The 20,869-nt window shown below is 44.6% G+C and overlaps 2 protein-coding genes across 8 annotated transcripts in view; one reads left to right on the top strand and one right to left on the bottom strand.

Annotated features, from left to right (window-relative positions):
• LOC102549716 (high mobility group protein B1-like) overlaps positions 1–20,869 on the top strand; it is an 85,859-nt gene that overhangs the window by 11,424 nt on the left and 53,566 nt on the right. For 2 of the 7 annotated variants that reach the window (XM_063276899.1, XM_063276898.1), the window contains one exon: positions 13,364–14,151. The exons of 4 other annotated variants lie outside the window; for them this stretch is intronic. The gene's annotated coding sequence lies outside the window, so the exon portion shown is untranslated. Of the gene's footprint in view, positions 1–8,008; positions 8,587–13,363; positions 14,152–20,869 lie in introns of those variants that run through there. One more of the 7 variants, XM_063276897.1, reaches the window with a different exon arrangement.
• Positions 14,028–20,536, bottom strand: LOC134482685 (uncharacterized). The gene is made up of 4 exons (XM_063276878.1): positions 19,348–20,536; positions 18,009–18,060; positions 17,395–17,455; positions 14,028–17,178 (listed from the first exon to the last, which is right to left on the bottom strand). The coding sequence occupies exons 1-4, from the start codon at positions 19,531–19,533 to the stop codon at positions 14,115–14,117; spliced, it is 3,363 nt and encodes a 1,120-aa protein (XP_063132948.1). The 5' UTR covers positions 19,534–20,536; the 3' UTR covers positions 14,028–14,114.

Below are 20,869 nucleotides of genomic sequence, written 5' to 3'. Positions count from 1 at the left end.
TTGCCTTACAGAAGCTTTGCAGTTTTATGAGATCCCATTTGTCGATTCTTGATCTTAGAGCGTAAGCCATTGGTGTTTTGTTTAGGAAATTTTTTTCCAGTGCCCATGTGTTCCAGATGCTTCCCTAGTTTTTCTTCTATTAGTTTGAGTGTGTCTGGTTTGATGTGGAGGTCCTTGATCCACTTGGACTTAAGCTTTGTACAGGGTGATAAGCATGGATCGATCTGCATTCTTCTACATGTTGACCTCCAGTTGAACCAGCACCATTTGCTGAAAATGCTATCTTTTTTCCATTGGATGGTTTTGGCTCCTTTGTCAAAAATCAAGTGACCATAGGTGTGTGGGTTCATTTCTGGGTCTTCAATTCTATTCCATTGGTCTATCTGTCTGTCTCTGTACCAATACCATGCAGTTTTTATCACTATTGCTCTGTAATACTGCTTGAGTTCAGGGATAGTGATTCCCCCTGAAGTCCTTTTATTGTTGAGGATAGCTTTAGCTATCCTGGGTTTTTTGTTATTCCAGATGAATTTGCAAATTGTTCTGTCTAACTCTTTGAAGAATTGGATTGGTATTTTGATGGGGATTGCATTGAATCTGTAGATTGCTTTTGGTAAAATGGCCATTTTTACTATATTAATCCTGCCAATCCATGAGCATGGGAGATCTTTCCATCTTCTGAGGTCTTCTTCAATTTCCTTCTTCAGTGTCTTGAAGTTCTTATTGTACAGATCTTTTACTTGCTTTGTTAAAGTCACACCGAGGTACTTTATATTATTTGGGTCTATTATGAAGGGTGTCGTTTCCCTAATTTCTTTCTCGGCTTGTTTCTCTTTTGTATAGAGGAAGGCAACTGATTTATTTGAGTTAATTTTATACCCAGCCACTTTGCTGAAGTTGTCTATCAGCTTTAGTAGTTCTCTGGTGGAACTTTTGGGATCACTTAAATATACTATCATATCATCTGCAAATAGTGATATTTTGACTTCTTCTTTTCCGATCTGTATCCCCTTGACCTCCTTTTGTTGTCTGATTGCTCTGGCTAGAACTTCAAGAACTATATTGAATAAGTAGGGAGAGAGTAGGCAGCCTTGTCTAGTCCCTGATTTTAGTGGGATTGCTTCAAGTTTCTCTCCATTTAGTTTAATGTTAGCAACTGGTTTGCTGTATATGGCTTTTACTATGTTCAGGTATGGGCCTTGAATTCCTATTCTTTCCAGGACTTTTATCATGAAGGGGTGTTGAATTTTGTCAAATGCTTTCTCAGCATCTAATGAAATGATCATGTGGTTTTGTTCTTTCAGTTTGTTTATATAATGGATCACGTTGATGGTTTTCCGTATATTAAACCATCCCTGCATGCCTGGGATGAAGCCTACTTGGTCATGGTGGATGATTGTTTTGATGTGCTCTTAGATTCGGTTTGCCAGAATTTTATTGAGTATTTTTGCGTCGATATTCATAAGGGAAATTGGTCTGAAGTTCTCTTTCTTTGTTGTGTCTTTGTGTGGTTTAGGTATAAGAGTAATTTTGGCTTCGTAGAAGGTATTCGGTAGTGATCCATCTGTTTCAATTTTGTGGAATAGTTTGGATAATATTGGTATGAGGTCTTCTATGAAGGTTTGATAGAATTCTGCACTAAACCCGTCTGGACCTGGGCTCTCTTTGGTTGGGAGACCTTTAATGACTGCTTCTATTTCCTTAGGAGTTATGGGGTTGTTTAACTGGTTTATCTGTTCCTGATTTAACTTCAGTACCTGGTATCTGTCTAGGAAATTGTCCATTTCCTGAAGATTTTCAAGTTTTGTTGAATATAGGTTTTTATAGTAAGATCTGATGATTTTTTGAATTTCCTCTGAATCTGTTGTTATGTCTCCCTTTTCATTTCTGATTTTGTTAATTTGGACGCACTCTCTGTGTCCTCTCATTAGTCTGGCTAAGGGTTTATCTATCTTGTTGATTTTCTCAAAGAACCAACTTTTGGTTCTGTTGATTCTTTCTATGGTCCTTTTTGTTTCTACTTGGTTGATTTCCGCTCTGAGTTTGATTATTTCCTGCCTTCTACTCCTCCTGGGTGTATTTGCTTCTTTTTGTTCTAGAGCTTTTAGGTGTGCTGTCAAGCTGCTGACATATGCTCTTTCCTGTTTCTTTCTGCAGGCACTCAGCGCTATGAGTTTTCCTCTTAGCACAGCTTTCATTGTGTCCCATAAGTTTGGGTATGTTGTACCTTCATTTTCATTAAATTCTAAAAAGTTTTTAATTTCTTTCTTTATTTCTTCCTTGACCAGGTTATCATTGAGTAGAGCATTGTTCAATTTCCAAGTATATGTGGGCATTCTTCCTTGATTGTTATTGAAGACCAGTTTTAGGCCGTGGTGGTCCGATAGCACACATGGGATTATTTCTATCTTTCTGTACCTGTTGAGGCCCGTTTTTTGACCAATTATATGGTCAATTTTGGAGAAAGTACCATGAGGAGCTGAGAAGAAGGTATATCCTTTTGCTTTAGGATAGAATGTTCTATAAATATCCGTTAAGTCCATTTGGCTCATGACTTCTCTTAGTCTGTCTACATTTCTGTTTCCATGATCTGTCCATTGATGAGAGTGGGGTGTTGAAATCTCCCACTATTATTGTGTGAGGTGCAATGTGTGTTTTGAGCTTTAGTAAGGTTTCTTTTACATATGTAGGTGCCCTTGTATTTGGGGCATAGATATTTAGGATTGAGGGTTCATCTTGATGGATTTTTCCTTTGATGAATATGAAGTGTCCTTCCTTATCTTTTTTGATGACTTTTAGTTGAAAATTGATTTTATTTGATATTAGAATGGCTACTCCAGCTTGCTTCTTCTGACCATTTGCTTGGAAAATTGTTTTCCAGCCTTTCACTCTGAGGTAATATCTGTCTTTGTCTCTGAGGTGTGTTTCCTGTAGGCAGCAGAATGCAGGGTCCTCGTTGTGTATCCAGTTTGTTAATCTATGTCTTTTTTATTGGGGAGTTGAGGCCATTGATGTTGAGAGATATTAAGGAATAGTGATTATTGCTTCCCGTTATATTCATATTTGGATGTGAGGTTATGTTTGTGTGGTTTCATTCTCTTTGTTTTGTTGCCAAGACGATTAGTTTCTTGCTTCTTCTAGGGTATAGCTTGCCTCCTTATGTTGGGCTTTACCATTTATTATCCTTTGTAGTGCTGGATTTGTAGAAAGATATTGTGTAAATTTGGTTTTGTCATGGAGTATCTTGGTTTCTCCATCTATGTTAATTGAGAGTTTTGCAGGATACAGTAACCTGGGCTGGCATTTGTGTTCTCTTAGGGTCTGTATGACATCAGTCCAGGATCTTCTGGCCTTCATAGTTTCTGGCGAGAAGTCTGGTGTGATTCTGATAGGTTTGCCTTTATATGTTACTTGACCTTTTTCCCGTACTGCTTTTAATATTCTTTCTTTATTTTGTGCGTTTGGTGTTTTGACAATTATGTGACGGGAGGTGTTTCTTTTTTGGTCCAATCTATTTGGAGTTCTGTAGGCTTCTTGTATGCCTATGGGTATCTCTTTTTTTAGGTTAGGGAAGTTTTCTTCTATGATTTTGTTGAAGATATTTACTGGTCCTTTGAGCTGGGAGTCTTCACTCTCTTCTATACCTATTATCCTTAGGTTTGATCTTCTCATTGAGTCCTGGATTTCCTGTATGTTTTGGACCAGTAGCTTTTTCTGCTTTACATTATCTTTGACAGTTGAGTCAATGATTTCTATGGAATCTTCTGCTCCTGAGATTCTCTCTTCCATCTCTTCTATTCTGTTGGTGAAGCTTGTATCTACAGCTCCTTGTCTCTTCTTTTGGTTTTCTAAATCCAGGGTTGTTTCCATGTGTTCTTTCTTGATTGCTTCTATTTCCATTTTTAATTCCTTCAACTGTTTGATTGTGTTTTCCTGGAATTCTTTCAGGGATTTTTGCGATTCCTCTCTGTAGGCTTCTACTTGTTCTCTAAGGGAGTTCTTCACGTCTTTCTTGAAGTCCTCCAGCATCATGATCAAATATGATTTTGAAACTAGATCTTGCTTTTCTGGTGTGTTTGGATATTCCATGTTTGTTTTGGTGGGAGAATTGGGCTCCGATGATGCCATGTAGTCTTGGTTTCTGTTGCTTGGGTTCCTGCGCTTGCCTCTCGCCATCAGCTTATCTCTAGTGTTACTTTGTTCTGCTATTTCTGACAGTGGCTAGACTGTCCTATAAACCTGTGTGTCAGGAGTGCTGTAGACCTGTTTTCCTCTCTTTCAGTCAGTTATGGGGACAGAGTGTTCTGCTTTCGGGCGTGTAGGTTTTCCTCTCTACAGGTCTTCAGCCGTTCCTGTGGGCCTGTGTCTTGAGTTCACCAGGCAGCTTTCTTGCAGCAGACAAGTTGGTCTTACCTGTGGTCCCGAGGCTCAAGTTTGCTCGCGGGGTGCTGCCCACGGGCTCTCTGCGGTGGCAGCAACCAGGAAGACCTGTGCCGCCCCTTCCGGGAGCTTCAGTGCACCAGGGTTCCAGATGTCCTTTGGTGTTTTCCTCTGGAGTCCGAGATATATGTACAGAGAGCAGTCTCTTCTGGTTTCCCAGGCTTGTCTGCCTCTCTGAAGGTTCAGCTCTCCCTCCCACGGGATTTGGGTGCAGAGAACTGTTTATCCGGTCTGTTTCCCTCAGGTTCCGGCGGTGTCTCAGGCAGGGGTCCTGCCGCTCCTGGGCCCTCCCCCACGGGAGCCCAGAGGCCTTATACAGTTTCCTCTTGGGCCAGGGATGTGGGCAGGGGTGGGCAGTGTTGGTGGTCTCTTCCGCTTTGCAGCCTCAGGAGTGCCCACCTGACCAGGCGGTGAGGCCTCTTTCCCAAGGGGTCTGGGAGCAGAGAACTGCTGCGGGCCGGGATCCGCGGGCGTGGGACCTCCGGCAAACACAGGACGTGCCCGGTCCTAGATGAACTCTGCCTCTGTGTGTCCCGATCTCACCAGGCAGCTCTCTTGCAGCAGACAAGTTGGTCTTACCTGTGGTCCCGAGGCCCAAGTTTGCTCTCGGGGTGCTGCCCATGGGCTCTCTGCTGCGGCAGCTGCGAATCCCATTCTTTAGGAAGCAATCCTGTGTGTCCCACCACTGCAGTGTCGGATATCTGCATGCTTGAGCGTGATAACCTCATTTCCAGTTACCTGTCCTGGAAGCTCCAGTTCATCAAGGAACCGCTAAGTATTTAGCCCACAGGATCCAAATCAGAAGTCACTTTTCTTTGGATTAGATAGTGTCCAGTTCTTTCACTGTAAGTAAATACTTGACAGACATATATTGTCTTCTCACCTTAAGATTTGAATCTGAAGTAGATCCTCCTACTTCAAATTAAGCAGAAATCCCCCATAGGGGTGCCTTCTCTTTGGAGGTTTTAGTCAATTCCAGATGTCACCTGAGAAGAATAATCATCGTAAGCCCAGCCCTTGTCAACCTGACACAGGATCAAATCTCTATGTCATGAAGAATTTCCAAGTGAAAAAACAGCCAGATCATATTTAACCAGCTCATAACTGTACCTAACAGGATATAATTATCCATCATATAACCACAAACACAGTATAAATTTAGGATAGGTGGCAATGTCCCTGGAGGGACATTCTCTTAGTATCTCACATTTAAATATGATAACCATTGATAGTCTTTTTTTTTTTTTCTTTCTTTTTTTCAGAGCTGGGGACCGAACCCAGGGCCTTGTGCTTGCTAGGCAAGTGCTCTACCACTGAGCTAAATCCCCAACCCCTGATAATCTCTTAATTGATGTTATATCACATGATAAAGACATTGAAGAAAGAAAACACAAATATCTGTACAAACACACCCATAACAAAATAGAACAGAAACTCTCATGTCAATTTTAATTCTCTTTTCTGCAACTGGTCACGTGGCCTTAGGTGATGATATTTATAGGTATCTTCCTCCATCTACTCCTCATTCTGTATTCCTCCACCCTTGGCAAGCATCGCAGCAGGCCTTGGCTCTTTTCCTGGAAGAGTGACCATACCCATTCTTGTCTGGCCTTTGCCTTTTGCCATCTTGTCTCCATTAGGCTGTTGTAGTCAAGCAAACTCTGGATACCTTTTTAAACTGTACAAAGTTGCATATTAAACCTAGAATATTTTTTTTTCTTTTCTTTTTTTCGGAGCTGGGGACCGAACCCAGGGCGTTGTGCTTGCTAGGAAGCGCTCTACCACTGAGCTAAATCCCCAGCCCCTAAACCTAGCATCTTAACTCAGAGGGCCCACACCTGGCTTATTTTCCTTCCACCATCATCCCACACCCTTAAATCCTTTCCGACACTTATTGCCCAGCCTTCTGCATGAATGAATTAACAAACTTAGGCTCCTTTGTAGTGTAGTGTAGTGCACATCCTCATGACCTACACTTCCTACCTTTCTAGGAGCTGGCTTTACGTTAAATATGGTTAGAAGTCCAGAGGCAGAGGTTAGAAGTTGGGCCTGGGGGGACATCAGTACTGTCTTACCTGACATTTCCTTAAAAGAAGTCACTGCTGGTTTAGAAGACAATGAAGGATTAATTTCTTCAGGTGAAGACTGCATTATTTTAAGGGATGGGGCTGTGGGTAAAGAGCCTGTTTCCTCAGATCAGGTACACCCCTGAGAATCTGAGGGGTCAAACGTCTCATCTTCACTAGGATCTTCCTATACACCCACATTCCAAGCTTTGGATATCATTGTTCACTGGTCAATGCCCTTACCTTAATTCTGAAAACTTCCAAAGTTGGGACTTGAATTCTTGCTGTAATTCAGCCAACTTTTTAACGAGTGCTTGGGTTTGATTTTCTGCAGCTTGAGCTCTGTGACTGTTGGGGAGAAGATGCTCTTCCAAGGTACACGTGGAATCCTTGAGACTGTTATGTGCATCTGGAGCTGGTCAGTCTTATCACTGAGTTCACTTGGATCATCATGGGGCTTATCCCTGTCATTTGTCAGTTTATCCAGAGATGCTAAGAGCAACCAACCATCTCCACTGTTGTCCTTACTTTCCACAAACTGTCAGAAGTCTTATCCCCACAGTCACTGTGGCCACCTTCAACTGGTGAATCAGGATAATCAGACGCATTTATCTCCTTACGTTTGTAGTATAGTTCACACCACAGGCTTTTGGTATTCTCGGAGATCCTGGGAGAGGCTTCAGTAACTCTATGTATTGGCAAATTGGAAAGTCTGTTCCAGGTACTTAAAGGATTTGCTCATATGCTTTTGTTCTAGAACCACACTTCTGGCACCAAAATGAATATATCTATCTCTCTTTAACTGTCTATGTATCCATGTATCTGTCTGTCTTGTCTGTCTGTCTATCTATCTATCTATCTATCTATCTATCTATCTATCTATCTATGTATCTAGGACTTATTTGACTGACATGGTCTGTGATCCAGTTAATCCAACATTGGCTGGCTATGAATGGAATGTCCTAGGGTCCATCAGTTACTCAGTCCATAAGACTGTATGTTTCAGCTGGTCCTCAGTGTGTGCTGGAATCCAGAGGTAGGCTGTAATGCCAGTGAAAGTTTGTACTTACTAGCAAGGGAAGAGCAACCAAGTGAAGGTCAAAATCTTCCTTCGTCCATGTTTTTATATTGGTTTCTAGCAGAGGATATGACCCAAATAGATCTGGATTAAAGATATGTATCAAAGGTGTATCTTCCTGCCTAAAAGATCTGGATTAGAAGTAGATCTTCTTCAGTGCCTAGCCCAGTCACCATCAGAAAGGCTTCCTCAGGCAGCTGATGGGAGCAGATGCAGAGACACACAACAAATGTGAAGGAGAGTAAATTGGAGATCTCCATTGGGGCAATACATTGAGCTCCACAGAGACAGCACCAGGGCAAGGAGAGCCATATGGGCACTGGGTGACTCTGTAACTCGCAGAGGGAAATCAACTAAACACAGGCAAAGGAGATAAGTGGAGAGGCAAAATGTCCTCATATACATTCTTTGTGCAAACCTGCAGGGAGGAGAACAAGAGGAAATACCTGGATACTTCTGTCAACTCCTCAGAGTTCTCCAAGAAGTGCTCAGAGAGGTGGAAGACCATGCGTGCCAAAGAAAAGGGAAAATTTGAAGATATGGCAAAGGCTGACAAGGCTCATTATGTAAGAGAAATGAAAACCTACATCCCTTTAAAAGGGAGACCAAAAGAAGTTCAAGGACCCCGGGTCTCTTTTGGCCTTCTTGTTCTGTTCTGAGGACTGCCTACAAGTGAAAGGCGAGCATCCCGGCTTATCCATCGATGTGGAACAGCACTGCCGCGGATGATGAGCAACTCCATGAGAAGAAGGCCGCCAAGCTGAGAGGAGAAGTGTGAGAAGAGCATTGCTGCTTATACAGCTGGAGGAAAACCTGATTCAGCGGGAAAGGGCGTGGCCAAGGTGGAAAAGAGCAAGAGAAAGAAGGAACAGGAATCCGATGAGAATGCAGAGGATGAGGAAGAGGAACGAGTTGGTTCTTGAGCATCTTTTCTTGTCTGTAAAGCATTTAACTGCCCTGTAAACAACTCACTCCTTTTAACGAAAAAAAATTGAAATGTAAGGCTGTGTGAGATTTGCTTTTAAATGGGACGGTGTCTCTTTATGTATAATTAACACAGTACGAAATGTGTCTTTACATAGCTCTATCTTGGAAGTATTTTCAGTAGCCATTAACTTTGCCTGGTATAGTCTGGGGGTTGTAAAATGGCATGGGAATTTAAAGTAGGTTATTTTTTGTCTTTGTTTTTTTCTTTTGTTTTCCTTTTTTCTTTTTCATCTTCAGTTGGATAAAGATGGAGACCGGAGGAATAGCCAGGTAATTCCTACCCCAGCTTTAATGATCGACACCATTAATGACTGTCTGCTATGCTTGCAGACAGAAACCTAACAACTCTCCTGAGACGTTTTATCCAGCACTGGGCTGAGGATGCACAGAGACCCACAACCTGACATTACGTGGGGCCTGGAGAGTCTCGTGGAAGAGTCAGGGATAGGAGGGGCCAAGGACACCACAAGGAGGCTCTACAGCGTCAACTAACCTGGGAACATGGGGGTTCATAGAGGCTGGGCTGCCAACCAGGAAGCATGCAGGAGCTGGACCTTGACATGTGCAGTTTGGTCTTCATGTGAATCCCCTCACAAGTGGAGGAGGGCCTGCCTTGGTCTCTGCCATTGGATCCCCTGTCCTGTGCTTGGACTGCCGGGTTGAGGCTTGGTGGAAGGGGATGTACCTAGTTCTGCTGGGTCTGGATATCGAGGGGGCTCCCCTTCTCCGAGTAGGGGGAAGGATGTGTGACGATGGAACGAAGAGGAGAGGAGGGAGGGGGGCTGTGACTGGGATGTAAAGTGAATGGAAAAGGCAATAAATTATTGGAAAAAAAAGAGGAAAGAGCCCAAGTAATTAAGTTACTTTTCTTAATCCCCTGTTGCTATCAGCAGGAGTCAATTGTCAGAAGCCATCAGCTTTTGGCTTCAAGACAGCAACAGATAATTGATTGCTAGAAGCCATCAAGTTCCTAGGCACCAGAACAGCAAGAGAAAGTTAGTGGCCAGAGGTCATCAGCCTCTTATCTCTGCCTTACCTCAGTACCTAAATTTGAGGGTATGATCCTGACACTCCCCCTCCTCTGTAGAAGAGCCTTAACATTTGATGACACACCTGTGTACACACACACACACACACACACACACACACACACACACACACACACACACACACAGAGGTACAATATGTTTTTGTGGAGAACATGTAGGCCTCAATGGGTTTACATGTGTAAGAGGTTTGCATGAAATCTGAATGGGCCCTCAAGACGTTGACCCTGGTGGTTCTGGGCACTGATCTGTATTGGCTAAATAATTAATTATTCATGACCAAAGAGTTCTTATGAATTTTGACTTTGGGTTCTTTTTTTTAAAAGATAGATTTATTTATTTATATATTATTTATTTATATATTTATTTATTATTATAAGAGACATACCAGAAGAGGTCATCAGATCTCATTACAAATGGTTGTGAGCCACCATGTGGTTGCTGGGATTTGAACTCAGGACCTCTGGAAGAGCAGTCAGTGCTCTTAACCACTGAGCCATCTCTTTAGCCTATGGGCTCTTTATGTTCGGATACAGAGATGTCTGTATCTTAGGCGTGTACATGCCCTTTCTACCTTGTATGGTCATGACATATAGGTGTCAAGTGCTCATGTGGTGGGTGGATGTCTGAGGAGAACATAACCTTCATGGTGTGTCATCTGTATGGACAGTAGTTATAGAATTATGCTAGGTCTTTGACAGGAAGTTAGGTGAGCTAAATCTTCCCTGTCAATTACCCGAGACTCATCTGGGCAATCCTGCATCCTGTGTGGAACACCTTTGCAGACAGGGACTTCCATCTCCTCCGCCCCAGACTGTAGAAGTTGGCAGAACCTGCATGCCCACTGCCATCTTCCCTCTTTATGTTGGGTGGGGACTGTTGGGTATCCACAGATCATCTGTGACGTTGGTTGTGAACCAGCATGTCTCCATGGAACCTGAGACCCCAGGAACTAGACAGGACCTCCAAAGGACCATGATACTATCAAAGGTTTTACACTCTGTTTGATGAGCAGCATTTTCATGGGGTGAGGGAGTCCTGTGTAGAGAAAAGGTCCCCCCCCCCTCCGGAGCTGGGGACCGAACCCAGGGACTTGCGCTTCCTAGGCAAGCACTCTACCACTGAGCCAAATCCCCAACCCCAGGTTTGTTTTGTTTTTTTTATCTCTGTTGACTCAGGATACCGCCAGCTTTGTGTAGCTCAGATCATTTTTGTGTCACCTAGGTCTCACCTGTTTCTGTATTCCAAAGCAATGTTGACCTGTGAGGAGTGTTGCTTCTCAATGTGGCCACAGTTGACCTCATATCCCACGTTGTTCTGAGTCTAGCTCCTGGATACTGAGCCTCCTAATGATGACTGCATTTTGGGCTAGTAACGAGGGGCAGAGACTGAAGCAGGTTTAACCCACGCAGGTAGTTCTGACTCCCATAGTAAATGTCTGTCAAATCACCACACAAGAGTTTCTGTTTTAAAATAGTTTTATTTTTAAGATTATGGTGTAATGACACAGTATTCTCCCTTCATATCTATCCTACTTACTGCCTTACTCTTTCAAATTCATCTCCTTTGGTTGCATGCACCCTGTGTGTGTGTGTGTGTGTGTGTGTGTGTGTGTGTGTGTGTGTGTGTGTACTTGCATGTATATCTGTATATTACCTGTATATAAACCATGTGGTTTCTAACTTTTAGTTTATTTGTGCGGTGGATTTTTTAAAATTTTTTTTGTGTGTCATTTATTTATATGTTCTTTAATTGTTTTATTTATCCAGAGGATTTTTTTTTCAGAGCTGAGGATCGAACCCAGGGCCTCGCTCTACCACTGAGCTAAATCCCCAACCCCTGTTTTATTTATTTTCACTTAAAATGTTGCTGCCCTTCCCAGTACCCCCCACCTCCATGAGTTCTTCATACCAGTTTCTTCTCATTCTCCCACCCCCACCCCACGTAGGTGGATTTCAGTTATTGATTGATGTTGAACCATCCCTGTATCTCTAAGATAAAGCTAGCTTCATCATGAGGACCTTTTTGATGAGTTCTTGAATTCTACCTGTATTTTTGCAGAAGTTTTGTGTTGCTGTACATTGGCCTATAATTTTCACTTTTTTCTTGTTCTTTGTCTGGCTTTCATTCAATTCTAGGAATTTAAAACAAATTTCCTGATTTGTCCTTTACACAATTTCTGTAGTATGTTGTTTGACATTCATGACTTTGTATACTTTTATTTTCTTTTAATGCATGGGTGCTGAGGTCCAGCCTCGACACAGGATCAGAGTTCTCAACTGGAAGCAGGGATATCTGGAAGGCCCATAATAAATATACACAAACTACTCTTTGGGTACAAACTGGCAGGCAATTTCAAGGCTTAAAGTTACTCCTCCCCCCTCCCCCCCCCCCCCGTGCTTTCTCGCTCACTCACTCGCAGCTTGAGGCTGCACGCACTCTGCATTCTCTTGTGCACTCTGCTTTTCTCCTTTTTTTGAACTCCTACACTCATGCGCACCTCTGTTCCCCTTTCACTTCATACACACCTCACACACACTACATGCACTCTCCTTTCACTCACACACACTTCTTCACACACACCTCACATTCTCTCTTCACTCACTCTTTACATGCTCTTTGGTCTCTAGCCTTTCTCTTGCCCCAGTCTTTTATTGATAATCCAAAGCAGGTATTAAAAAGACATTGTATAATCATTGCCAAATTCAAAAGAATAACCACATCCCACAAAGAATTAAGAATTGCAGTTGTTTCCCAAAGTTTCAAGCTCCCCGCCCCCAGACCTGTGGCCACAATAATAATAATTGCAAACTTATTATTTAAATTTTAACTTTTAACTTATTACACTTCAGAGCTCAAAGCTCCGAGGTCAGCTACTTGCATTTCCCTTAACTCAGTAGTTTCGCTAGCACACAATGACTCTTGTAAGAGTCCCAGTATTTTGACTTTACTAATCTATCATTTTATGCATTCTATTCTGGAACTACCATTGTGCAGTTATCACATTGTTTCCAAGACAAGAACACACAGCATGCACCTGGGCCACTAGGGCTGTGCTGTGCTGTGTCCCTATGCCTCAATTTCCAATTGTTTAAGAATCATAACGTCAAGGAACATCTAGTTTCACCAAATTCAACAGCAGAAGGAGAAAGAAGGAAAGTCAGATATAATAGAATAATTGTGCACACCACGGCCAACTGAGAGGCAGTCACACGTAAATGAAATCTATCCAGCCGTTGTCCAGGGCTAAGGGTAGGAGAAATGGGAACAACCAGTTTTTACAGAGAGCTGCTGTGGGCTGCTGAGCTGTCTCCATCCCGGCCTACTGCAGGCAGCCTCTTATTTCAGATGGTGGGTCCCTGGAGGGATCAATCTCCAGGTTCTCAGGGCCCCAGACACTTCTCTTTTGCAAGGAACTGCTGCGGGTTTCTGAGATGTCTCCAACCTGGCCTACTGCTGGCAGTCCCTGTCATTGTATGCTGTCCCTAGCACATGGGGGTCAGATGGAATGCAGGATATGCTTTTTTCTACGGTTGTTGAGACTTGCTTTGTGTGTTAATATGTGGTCTATTGTGGACAAAGTCCCATGTCTCTGACAGCATGTATTGTTTGGTGAAGTGTTTGGTGGGATCATGAAAGCTGAGGGTCTCAAGGTTCTGGGCCTGGCTCAGGTGATGGCCTGGGCGGGATGGATCCAGGTGTCCAGGGAGAGCACTCAGTGGATTCAATGTCTGGCTTCTCTGCAGGCGCTTCTTGTTACTGGGCAGGCCTGTGCGACATGGCCCTCAGTAACCACCCATGGTCACACATTGCAAGTTCTATTCTGGACCCTGCTCTAGTCAGAGAGGAAGGCAGACTGAGCAGTCTGCCCTATTACCTAGGCTGACGTAAGTGGTGAAAGAGGTCAGCCTGCATCAAGGTGAGTAGGGGCTCCTGAAATAGTTCTCTATGTCTATCCTGAAAATGCAGGTAGAGATCCTCTCTCACCTCTGAACTGGGACTGAAAGTTTGTGATGAGTGAAGGTTCTGGGCTTTCTGGTGTCTCTGTGCACCAATCTGCACAGGGATAGGACAGAAGAGGGAAGACATTGGGCCACAGACCTGGGTGGGGTCTTCACAGGGTTGGCTCATCCTGGAAAAAGTGTAACCTTTTGTTGTCTCTGTAATGACAGAAAGATTATTACTAACTGCACAGCAAAGGGAGTGTGTGAGGGTGACACCTGAAAGTGACCGTGCCTTCCCACCTGCCCTGTCTCTCCATAAACTGCACTGGGGCAGGAGCAATGCTGACCTTCTCCTGCTCTATCGCTGTGAGACAGGAACCACCGTCCTGAAAGACAGGAGTGTTTCAGCTCCTATCTGGGAAGAGGCACGAGCATCGGAGGAGGAGCTCCAGTAGGAAAAAAAGAGTTTCTTTGCAGGGACAAAAAACAATGTTTATTACCAGGAATTATGGGGCAAGCAATGGCTGGGCAGGTGGGACATCTTCTGAAAGACTTACTGGGGGACAAAGGCTGCCTTTGACCTATTTTGGCAAGTCTTTCTGTCAGAGGCTCCCTGGGCATCATTGCCGGACTGCTTCTGGTCTCTACTTTCCCTATACTTGATTGGACTGTTCTCTTTGGGACCCGTAAGGTAACCACACCTCATTCCTTCCTTTGTTCTCTGCCTTGGGTTGAAGGCTTTATGGTCAACAACTGGTTGCTGTTTTTCTTCATTTTCTCTGCATTTAATGGAATGATTGTACCCCTTGGGGCTGCTGTATAGACAGGGCTCCTTACCAGTTTGTGCTCTAATTTGATCTTGGTCACAGGCAGTCTGGGCCGCAAGACTTGTCTGCTGCTTGTCTCCAATTTCTCTGTACCTGAATAACTGGTTCTTCTCTGTAAGGGTGGAATGTTGGTCAAAGCCCATTCCTCTATTCTGATATTGATCATGGGCTCTCTGAGCATTAACACTCAACTCTTGCTTGCCTCCAGTTCCCCTGTACATGATTGGATGGCTGTGCCCTATGGGATTGGTGTAGTCACAGCTCATTCTCTTTGGTTGGCTAGTCTTTGGGTCACAGGCCCTCTGAGAAGAGTGGGACGAGGCCTCCAGCTGGGATAACAGTTGTTCCACTTCACACCACTCTATCTTGGACGGGTCCTTTATTTTAAGGCCCAGCGTGTCCACTAGGATCTGGACCACAGCATTCAAGAGAGATTGTGTCTCCATACTAGAGATGAACTTCTCTTTTGCCTGATTCGGTAGAGTAGATGGTGGGGGGCTTTCATTCTTCACAGAATCTCCCTGCCCTTTGTCTTCTGTGTCAGGGTTAACGTACTGTAAATTGTTTTTTATTTTTGTCAGAAAGCTTTTTATATTATCCTGTTCATTTTCTGGCATATTAGAGTGACATTCAGGAATGACTATAACCTTGGGCTGGGTGGAGGTATCAGAGCCTTGAGAGGACTGCACTCCCCTAGGTCTTTCTTTCTGGCCTTTGCTTCTGGATGTCACAAAGTCCCCCTTTTCTTCATTGGGAAGAACCATTTTGTGATTGCTTCCTAGAATCTTATCCTTGGAAATCCTAAGATGCTGAGTCTCCTGGGCGTGAGTTTTCCTCATGAACACATCACGTAGGCCCTCCAAAGTCTTGGGATCTTTGGATCTATTCTGGTAGCTGGGTAGTGAAGGGTAGATGACCATGTCAGTGTGCACATGGAGCCTAGCGGTGGGTGACAGTGGCTGCTTGTCTGACGTGGAGTCAACCTCACTAATCACCTGTGGTTTTAGAGGTGGGCCTCTTGGGTGAGGTGGACAAGTTTGGAAATATTGGCCTGGGTTTATATTGGCCCTTGTAGATTCAAAGGCTCTGAAATTGATTTTGTTTTGGCCACTGGGAATCTTGTTGGGCCCTAGGGTTTCTTTCCATGGATTGGGTGTCTCTCTTCTTGCATCAACTATTCTGTTGGTCTGTTTGGCCACTGAAGATGGAGCTTTTACTTCAGGATCAACCATTGTGCCTCTCGAGAAGGGGTGCCCTGAGGCTACATTCTCAGATCTCTTGCATGGTACTTGCCTGACAATTCTGAAGCTGGTTCTTGGTTGCAGGCTGCCTCTTCCAGTCCCCCAAATAGTCCTCCTGTCCTGTGTTCTTGCCAGGAGGCAATAAGTATTGGCCCAGGTATTTGTGGTGCTCTGCAATGCAGCTCTCTCGGGCTCAGAGTGCCCATAGCTGGCACCAGGTGAAGAAGCTCTTTGGTTCTCCTGAACCTCTGAAGATGAGTGGACCAATGGAGTATTCTGCAGCCTCCTGGAAACTGATACTCTTTTCAACCTTGTCCCTCCTGGATCTTGGTGCTGCAATTTTTCTAGGACCACAGCAGCTTTGGGGAAGCGTTCAGCCTTAGAAACACAGGAGGCTGATGAAGGATACCCAGGCTGGGGAAGGTGTGAGGGTGGAACCCCAGACTGGAGATCTCTTGAATGCAGATCTGATCTTTTTCTGTGTTCTAGGATGTTGGATTCTAGCTCCATTTGAGTCTTTGAGTCAAGGAACGAAAGGGCCTGGGCGGTGTTCACATAGGACAGCTGGTCCGTCCTCAGTGCAGGTTTCTCCGTTTCTAGCTTATTCCCAGGGCTGCTGCTTGGAGTGCAAGGCAGAAGACCCTCCTGGATGGAGTCCTGCCTGTTAACTGGCCTCTTCTTTAAGGGCAACCTAGAGGGCACTGACTCCATCATGTGGCTCGACTTGTAGGTCCCGGAGTCTGGGGTGGATGGTGGGGCAGGTTGGGAAGGTTCGAGCTCATTCTTAGACTGCTGAGGACTATTTGCTGAGAAATGTCCTTCAGGGCTCTTCAGTTCCTCGAAGCCGGGACCTTGATGGTCTCCTACCTTACTCACCTGGTGTTTCTTCTGCTTCTCATGATCCTGGACCATCCAGTAGTGCTCAGGAACGAGGGAAGCTGACCTGATTACTTCAGTGAGCACGGTCCCCCAAGGAAAGCTACCAGTGGACTGTCTAATAGCGTCTTGGCTTGAGGCATTAGAGCCTGTCGTGTGCTTCCACTTCAGATCCTTTTGCTGGCCCTGGTTTTCAGTCTGGAGGGATGTCAGTGCCTTCATCCCAGGCTGTGAACATGTTGGTTCATAGGCCCTACTTTTGGATGATGAAGGTGGGTTTTTTGTTGTAGAGCTTGGGTATCTGTTCACTACCCGGGTCTCTGCCACACATAACAATCTTGATGTCGCCCATTGATGGGTCAATGGCTGGTCCTGGGAAAGCTGTGGAGGACCGGGAGCCAGAGGAAGAGCCGGGTAAGGGCTATATGAATTACGGAAGGGTGAAGTTTTGGTTTCTACAGAGGGAGGTTTCCTGGAGACCCAGGCAGTGGTCACCACTGACTGAGGGAGCACAGAGGATATGCCGCAGAAAATCTGGCAAAATTTCTGCTGTATAAGTTCCTCTAAGACCTTGAGGTAAGACAACAGCTGAGAGATGGAAAGCTGATCCAGTTTCTTAGTGGAGTTCCACGTTGGTTTTGCTGTGGAATCCCGAAGAGGAAGCTTGGTGAGGCTGCAGAAAACGGGGCAAAAGCATCAGCCCCACTCAGAGGTTCCAGAGGCCCATCAGTCTGTGTAAATATGGCACCTGTATCCCACAGCCCTTCCACTGACTCCCTATCCCATATCCCTTAGTGTCTACCAGGGCTGTATTTCAATCCCACCATACATAGTATGTTCACATCCTGAGTTGTGGTTTGAATAATTGCACAAATGGTTGATTTCTTACCTTTCCATGGATGATGATGCATTCTGGGTATCTTGTGCATTCTTTTTGCAATCTCTATAGTCTGAAAATAATGCCCATGTTATTGAAAATACACACATACACATACAAAAACCTATACATCACATAGGAATGTGACAGACACCTCTCATAAACACCATTCAAGCTAGGACTCGAATGCCAAACCACCAGAGTCTAGGGATATAGGACACTGAAAGTGAGCAAGGGCAATGGAGGGCCCTCATGTCTCCATTCACACTTTTCTTGCTCCTCCCTCAACCCCTCTCATTCTCCACATCTGTGAGGATCAGGTATCTAAAAGAGAAACCCAGCTTGAGAATCGAGGCTACCTGCTGTTAGGGAGTTATGGGACTCTCCCATACATGGGCACCGCATCGCTCCACTGCCTTGAACAACACATGTGTAGCTCCCAGCCCAGGCCAGCTAGAGCTTCATTGTATCACAAAAGCTAATGATTCCCTGACTCTGATTTCCTTGCCAGCAGCCCCTTCTTCCTTTCTGCATCTCCTATCCTCAGATGCATGGCTCCCATCATGATGCTGGTCCCTGAGGGGCAGGCAGGTGCAACTCCTCACCCCAGCAGAGCCGACGCCTACCCGTTACAGCAGCAGTCTTCTTCCTGGTGTTGCTCTGCCTCCTCTTCACATCCTGCCAGTTGGAAACAACACAAATGAGCTGGGGTCTGTTCTTGGCTCTCTGTGCTCAGGGACCACATGAAATCTGCATTTCTCAGGGAGCTCGCTCTCATCTATCCTTGTGTCAGTCACACTGTGTGTACACACATTTCCTTTTGACCTTGTTGGGAAAAGCAGAAGTGCTGTCTATGCCACAGTTATCATAGATGACCTCAGTCAGCGTTCCTCAGACAGGATCCTACCCAAGGCTGAGCTCTGCAGATGCCTCTAGGGTCTAAGGTGATATCTGCTTCCTCAGACCAGAGGAGCCAAAAGCCCTGATCTGTTGCCCTTGGTCTCATCACCTGCTTCACATCAGCTCAACACAAACAAAAGCAAGTGCCTGAGCAGAGGACAGATGGCCTTTCTCAGTGTTTGTCCTGTAGGTCCACCAGTTCAGAAATGCAGTGTCCATGAAGCCTCAGTAGTCCTTAGTGGCCTCTCTGCCATCCTGTACCGATGGTCAGAGATTCAGGCAGACTCCTCATGGCCATCCTCACCTCTCCCCGGCTGAGGTGCTGCTGCTCTTTCTGGAGATATCTGCTCACCTGTCTGTAGCTAGGCATTAGCTATTTTGTAGTTTCTTCTTTCTTCCACCTTTCTCCACCCCTTTTCTTTCACCCATTCTTTCCTCAACACTACATAGGAGAGGAAAAAAAAAGGATAGAGGGAAAGGGGCCAAAGTTATCTTTTCCTATTTGCTGCTGATTGGGGGGTTGAGTTTCTCGGGGGCAGATTCAATCTTCACCGTCAGGATATCCAATTTCTTCTTCTTTGGACTCAACTAACAAAGCACAAACAACAGCAACCAACCAAGAACCCATGACCCCCCCATGCCTCTCAAGGCACTAGTATTTATACACCCTCTGAAAAGTAACCAGAACTCCAAATGTCACACCAACGCAGAAACTATCTGCTGCTGCCAAAATCACACCCATGCTAGAGCATGAAGCAAATCATAGTCAGCTGCTGTGCACAGTTTGAATAAGTCCCATATATCACACCTGAGATTAGTAAAAAACCATAATACTATGTTTTGTTTTTTTTTTTCCTTTTTTTTCGGAGCTGGGGACCGAACCCAGGGCCTTGCGCTTCCTAGGCAAGCGCTCTACCACTGAGCTAAATCCCCAACCCCAATATTATGTTTATGATTAAAAATTGTCAAAATTTGTCACTACACCTGTATTTCTATGAAACGTGAGAGTGACCGTCATGAACAGCAGACGGCCCCTCCGTTGTGTGTGAACCAAGCTCTCCTTACCTGTGGGATGTCCCTTTGGCTCTCAGGTGGTGGTGACAGTGGGTACTTCTTCAGGAATGGGAGTAGTATGAAAAAGAGCCCCATTCCACACACAATGCCAAAGCTCATGTCCATCGCTATGTCCATGGTGCTGGGGCTCATCCAGGAGTCCATAACACTATTCATCAGAAGGAGAAAACCCTCCATCTTCTGAATGGCAGTGCATCTCTCAGGCCACTGAGCCCAGGGCTGCAGTGTGAGATGTGTCAGGAGGGCTCAGGCCATATCACACAGCTGTGGCCTCCTCATCACAAAGGGCTCCTGGCAGGAGAGAGGGTGCCACAGCCCCTCCCCAGCCTTCAGCGCAGTAGCCCCACCCACCTCCTGGCTTTCTTTATTCTCTCTTTCCACTGCTGAAGGAGTCAAAGTAGATCTCTGTCGATGTTCTGTTTCTCCTCCCTGAGCTCCAGAATTCCTCTGCTTTCTAGAAGATGTCTACTTGAGTCCCTCAGGTTCTTACTTTTTGACAATGCTGTCTTCTCTGTGGAACTTGAATTGTTTCTTGGGGATTGTTGCTCTTAGGATGTCTTTCTGCACATCCACGTCTCTTCATTATGAGATCGTAGTTTAGTTTAAGTGAGACATGAAACTTCCATTTGTCTTTTACAAATTCATTTATCTTTGTCAATTTACATAAAATATAATTTTAGTTCATTTCTTCAGCAATAGAATGGTTAGAAAAAGTGGAGTTCAATGTTCATCATAAGAATGTGTATTGATAATTATTATAGAACCTTCAATGCTAATTCGAATGTTTACCTTCTGGCTGTCACAAATAAGGCCTCTATGAACACAGTGGAGCCTGTGCCCTGGTGGCATGGTGGACCATCTTTTGGGTATATGCCCAAAAATGGTATGGCTGGGTCTTCAGGTATATCTATTTCCAATTTCTGAGGAACCTCCAGAAAGATTTTCAGAGTGGTTTTACCAGCTTGCAATCCCTCCAGCAATGGAGGAGTGTTCCCCTTTCTCAGATTCTCACCAACAAGTGCTATCACCTGTACTTCTTTCCTCTATAGGTTAATTTTTCTTTTAGCAAATTTTATTAGAATTCAGTAGGGCATTTTTTTTTATATCTAATCGTCTCACTACTGTAAGCAGTGCCACAATCAGCATGTATGGTAGTTCTGTTTTTTTAGGAACCTGTACTGATTTCTTCCCTAAGGCTCCAGTTTACATACCCAATAGTTGTTGCTAAGGGTCCTTTCCCTATGACAGAGTTTCTTGTTTTCATTTGTTGTCTTGACCCCAGCCTTTGTGGTGTAGGTGAGATGGAATCGTCAAGTGGTCTCAAGTTGAATTTCTCTGAAGGACAAAGATGTTGAACACTTTGTAAAATATTGACCTCTGTGTATTTACATTTGAACACTGTGTGGTTCGTTAGTCTGTTCATTGATCGGATGGTTTGGGGTGTGTAACATTTACAGTTCTTTGTACATTTTAGATTAAATGTGCATCCCCTTCCTCAACTGTGACTGGCAAC

Source organism: Rattus norvegicus, chromosome 17 (genome assembly GCF_036323735.1).
Source record: "Rattus norvegicus strain BN/NHsdMcwi chromosome 17, GRCr8, whole genome shotgun sequence".
Taxonomy (NCBI): domain Eukaryota; kingdom Metazoa; phylum Chordata; class Mammalia; order Rodentia; family Muridae; genus Rattus; species Rattus norvegicus.
The sequence above is the reverse complement of the archived record's forward strand: the minus strand, read 5'-3'. Positions and strand labels throughout refer to the sequence as shown.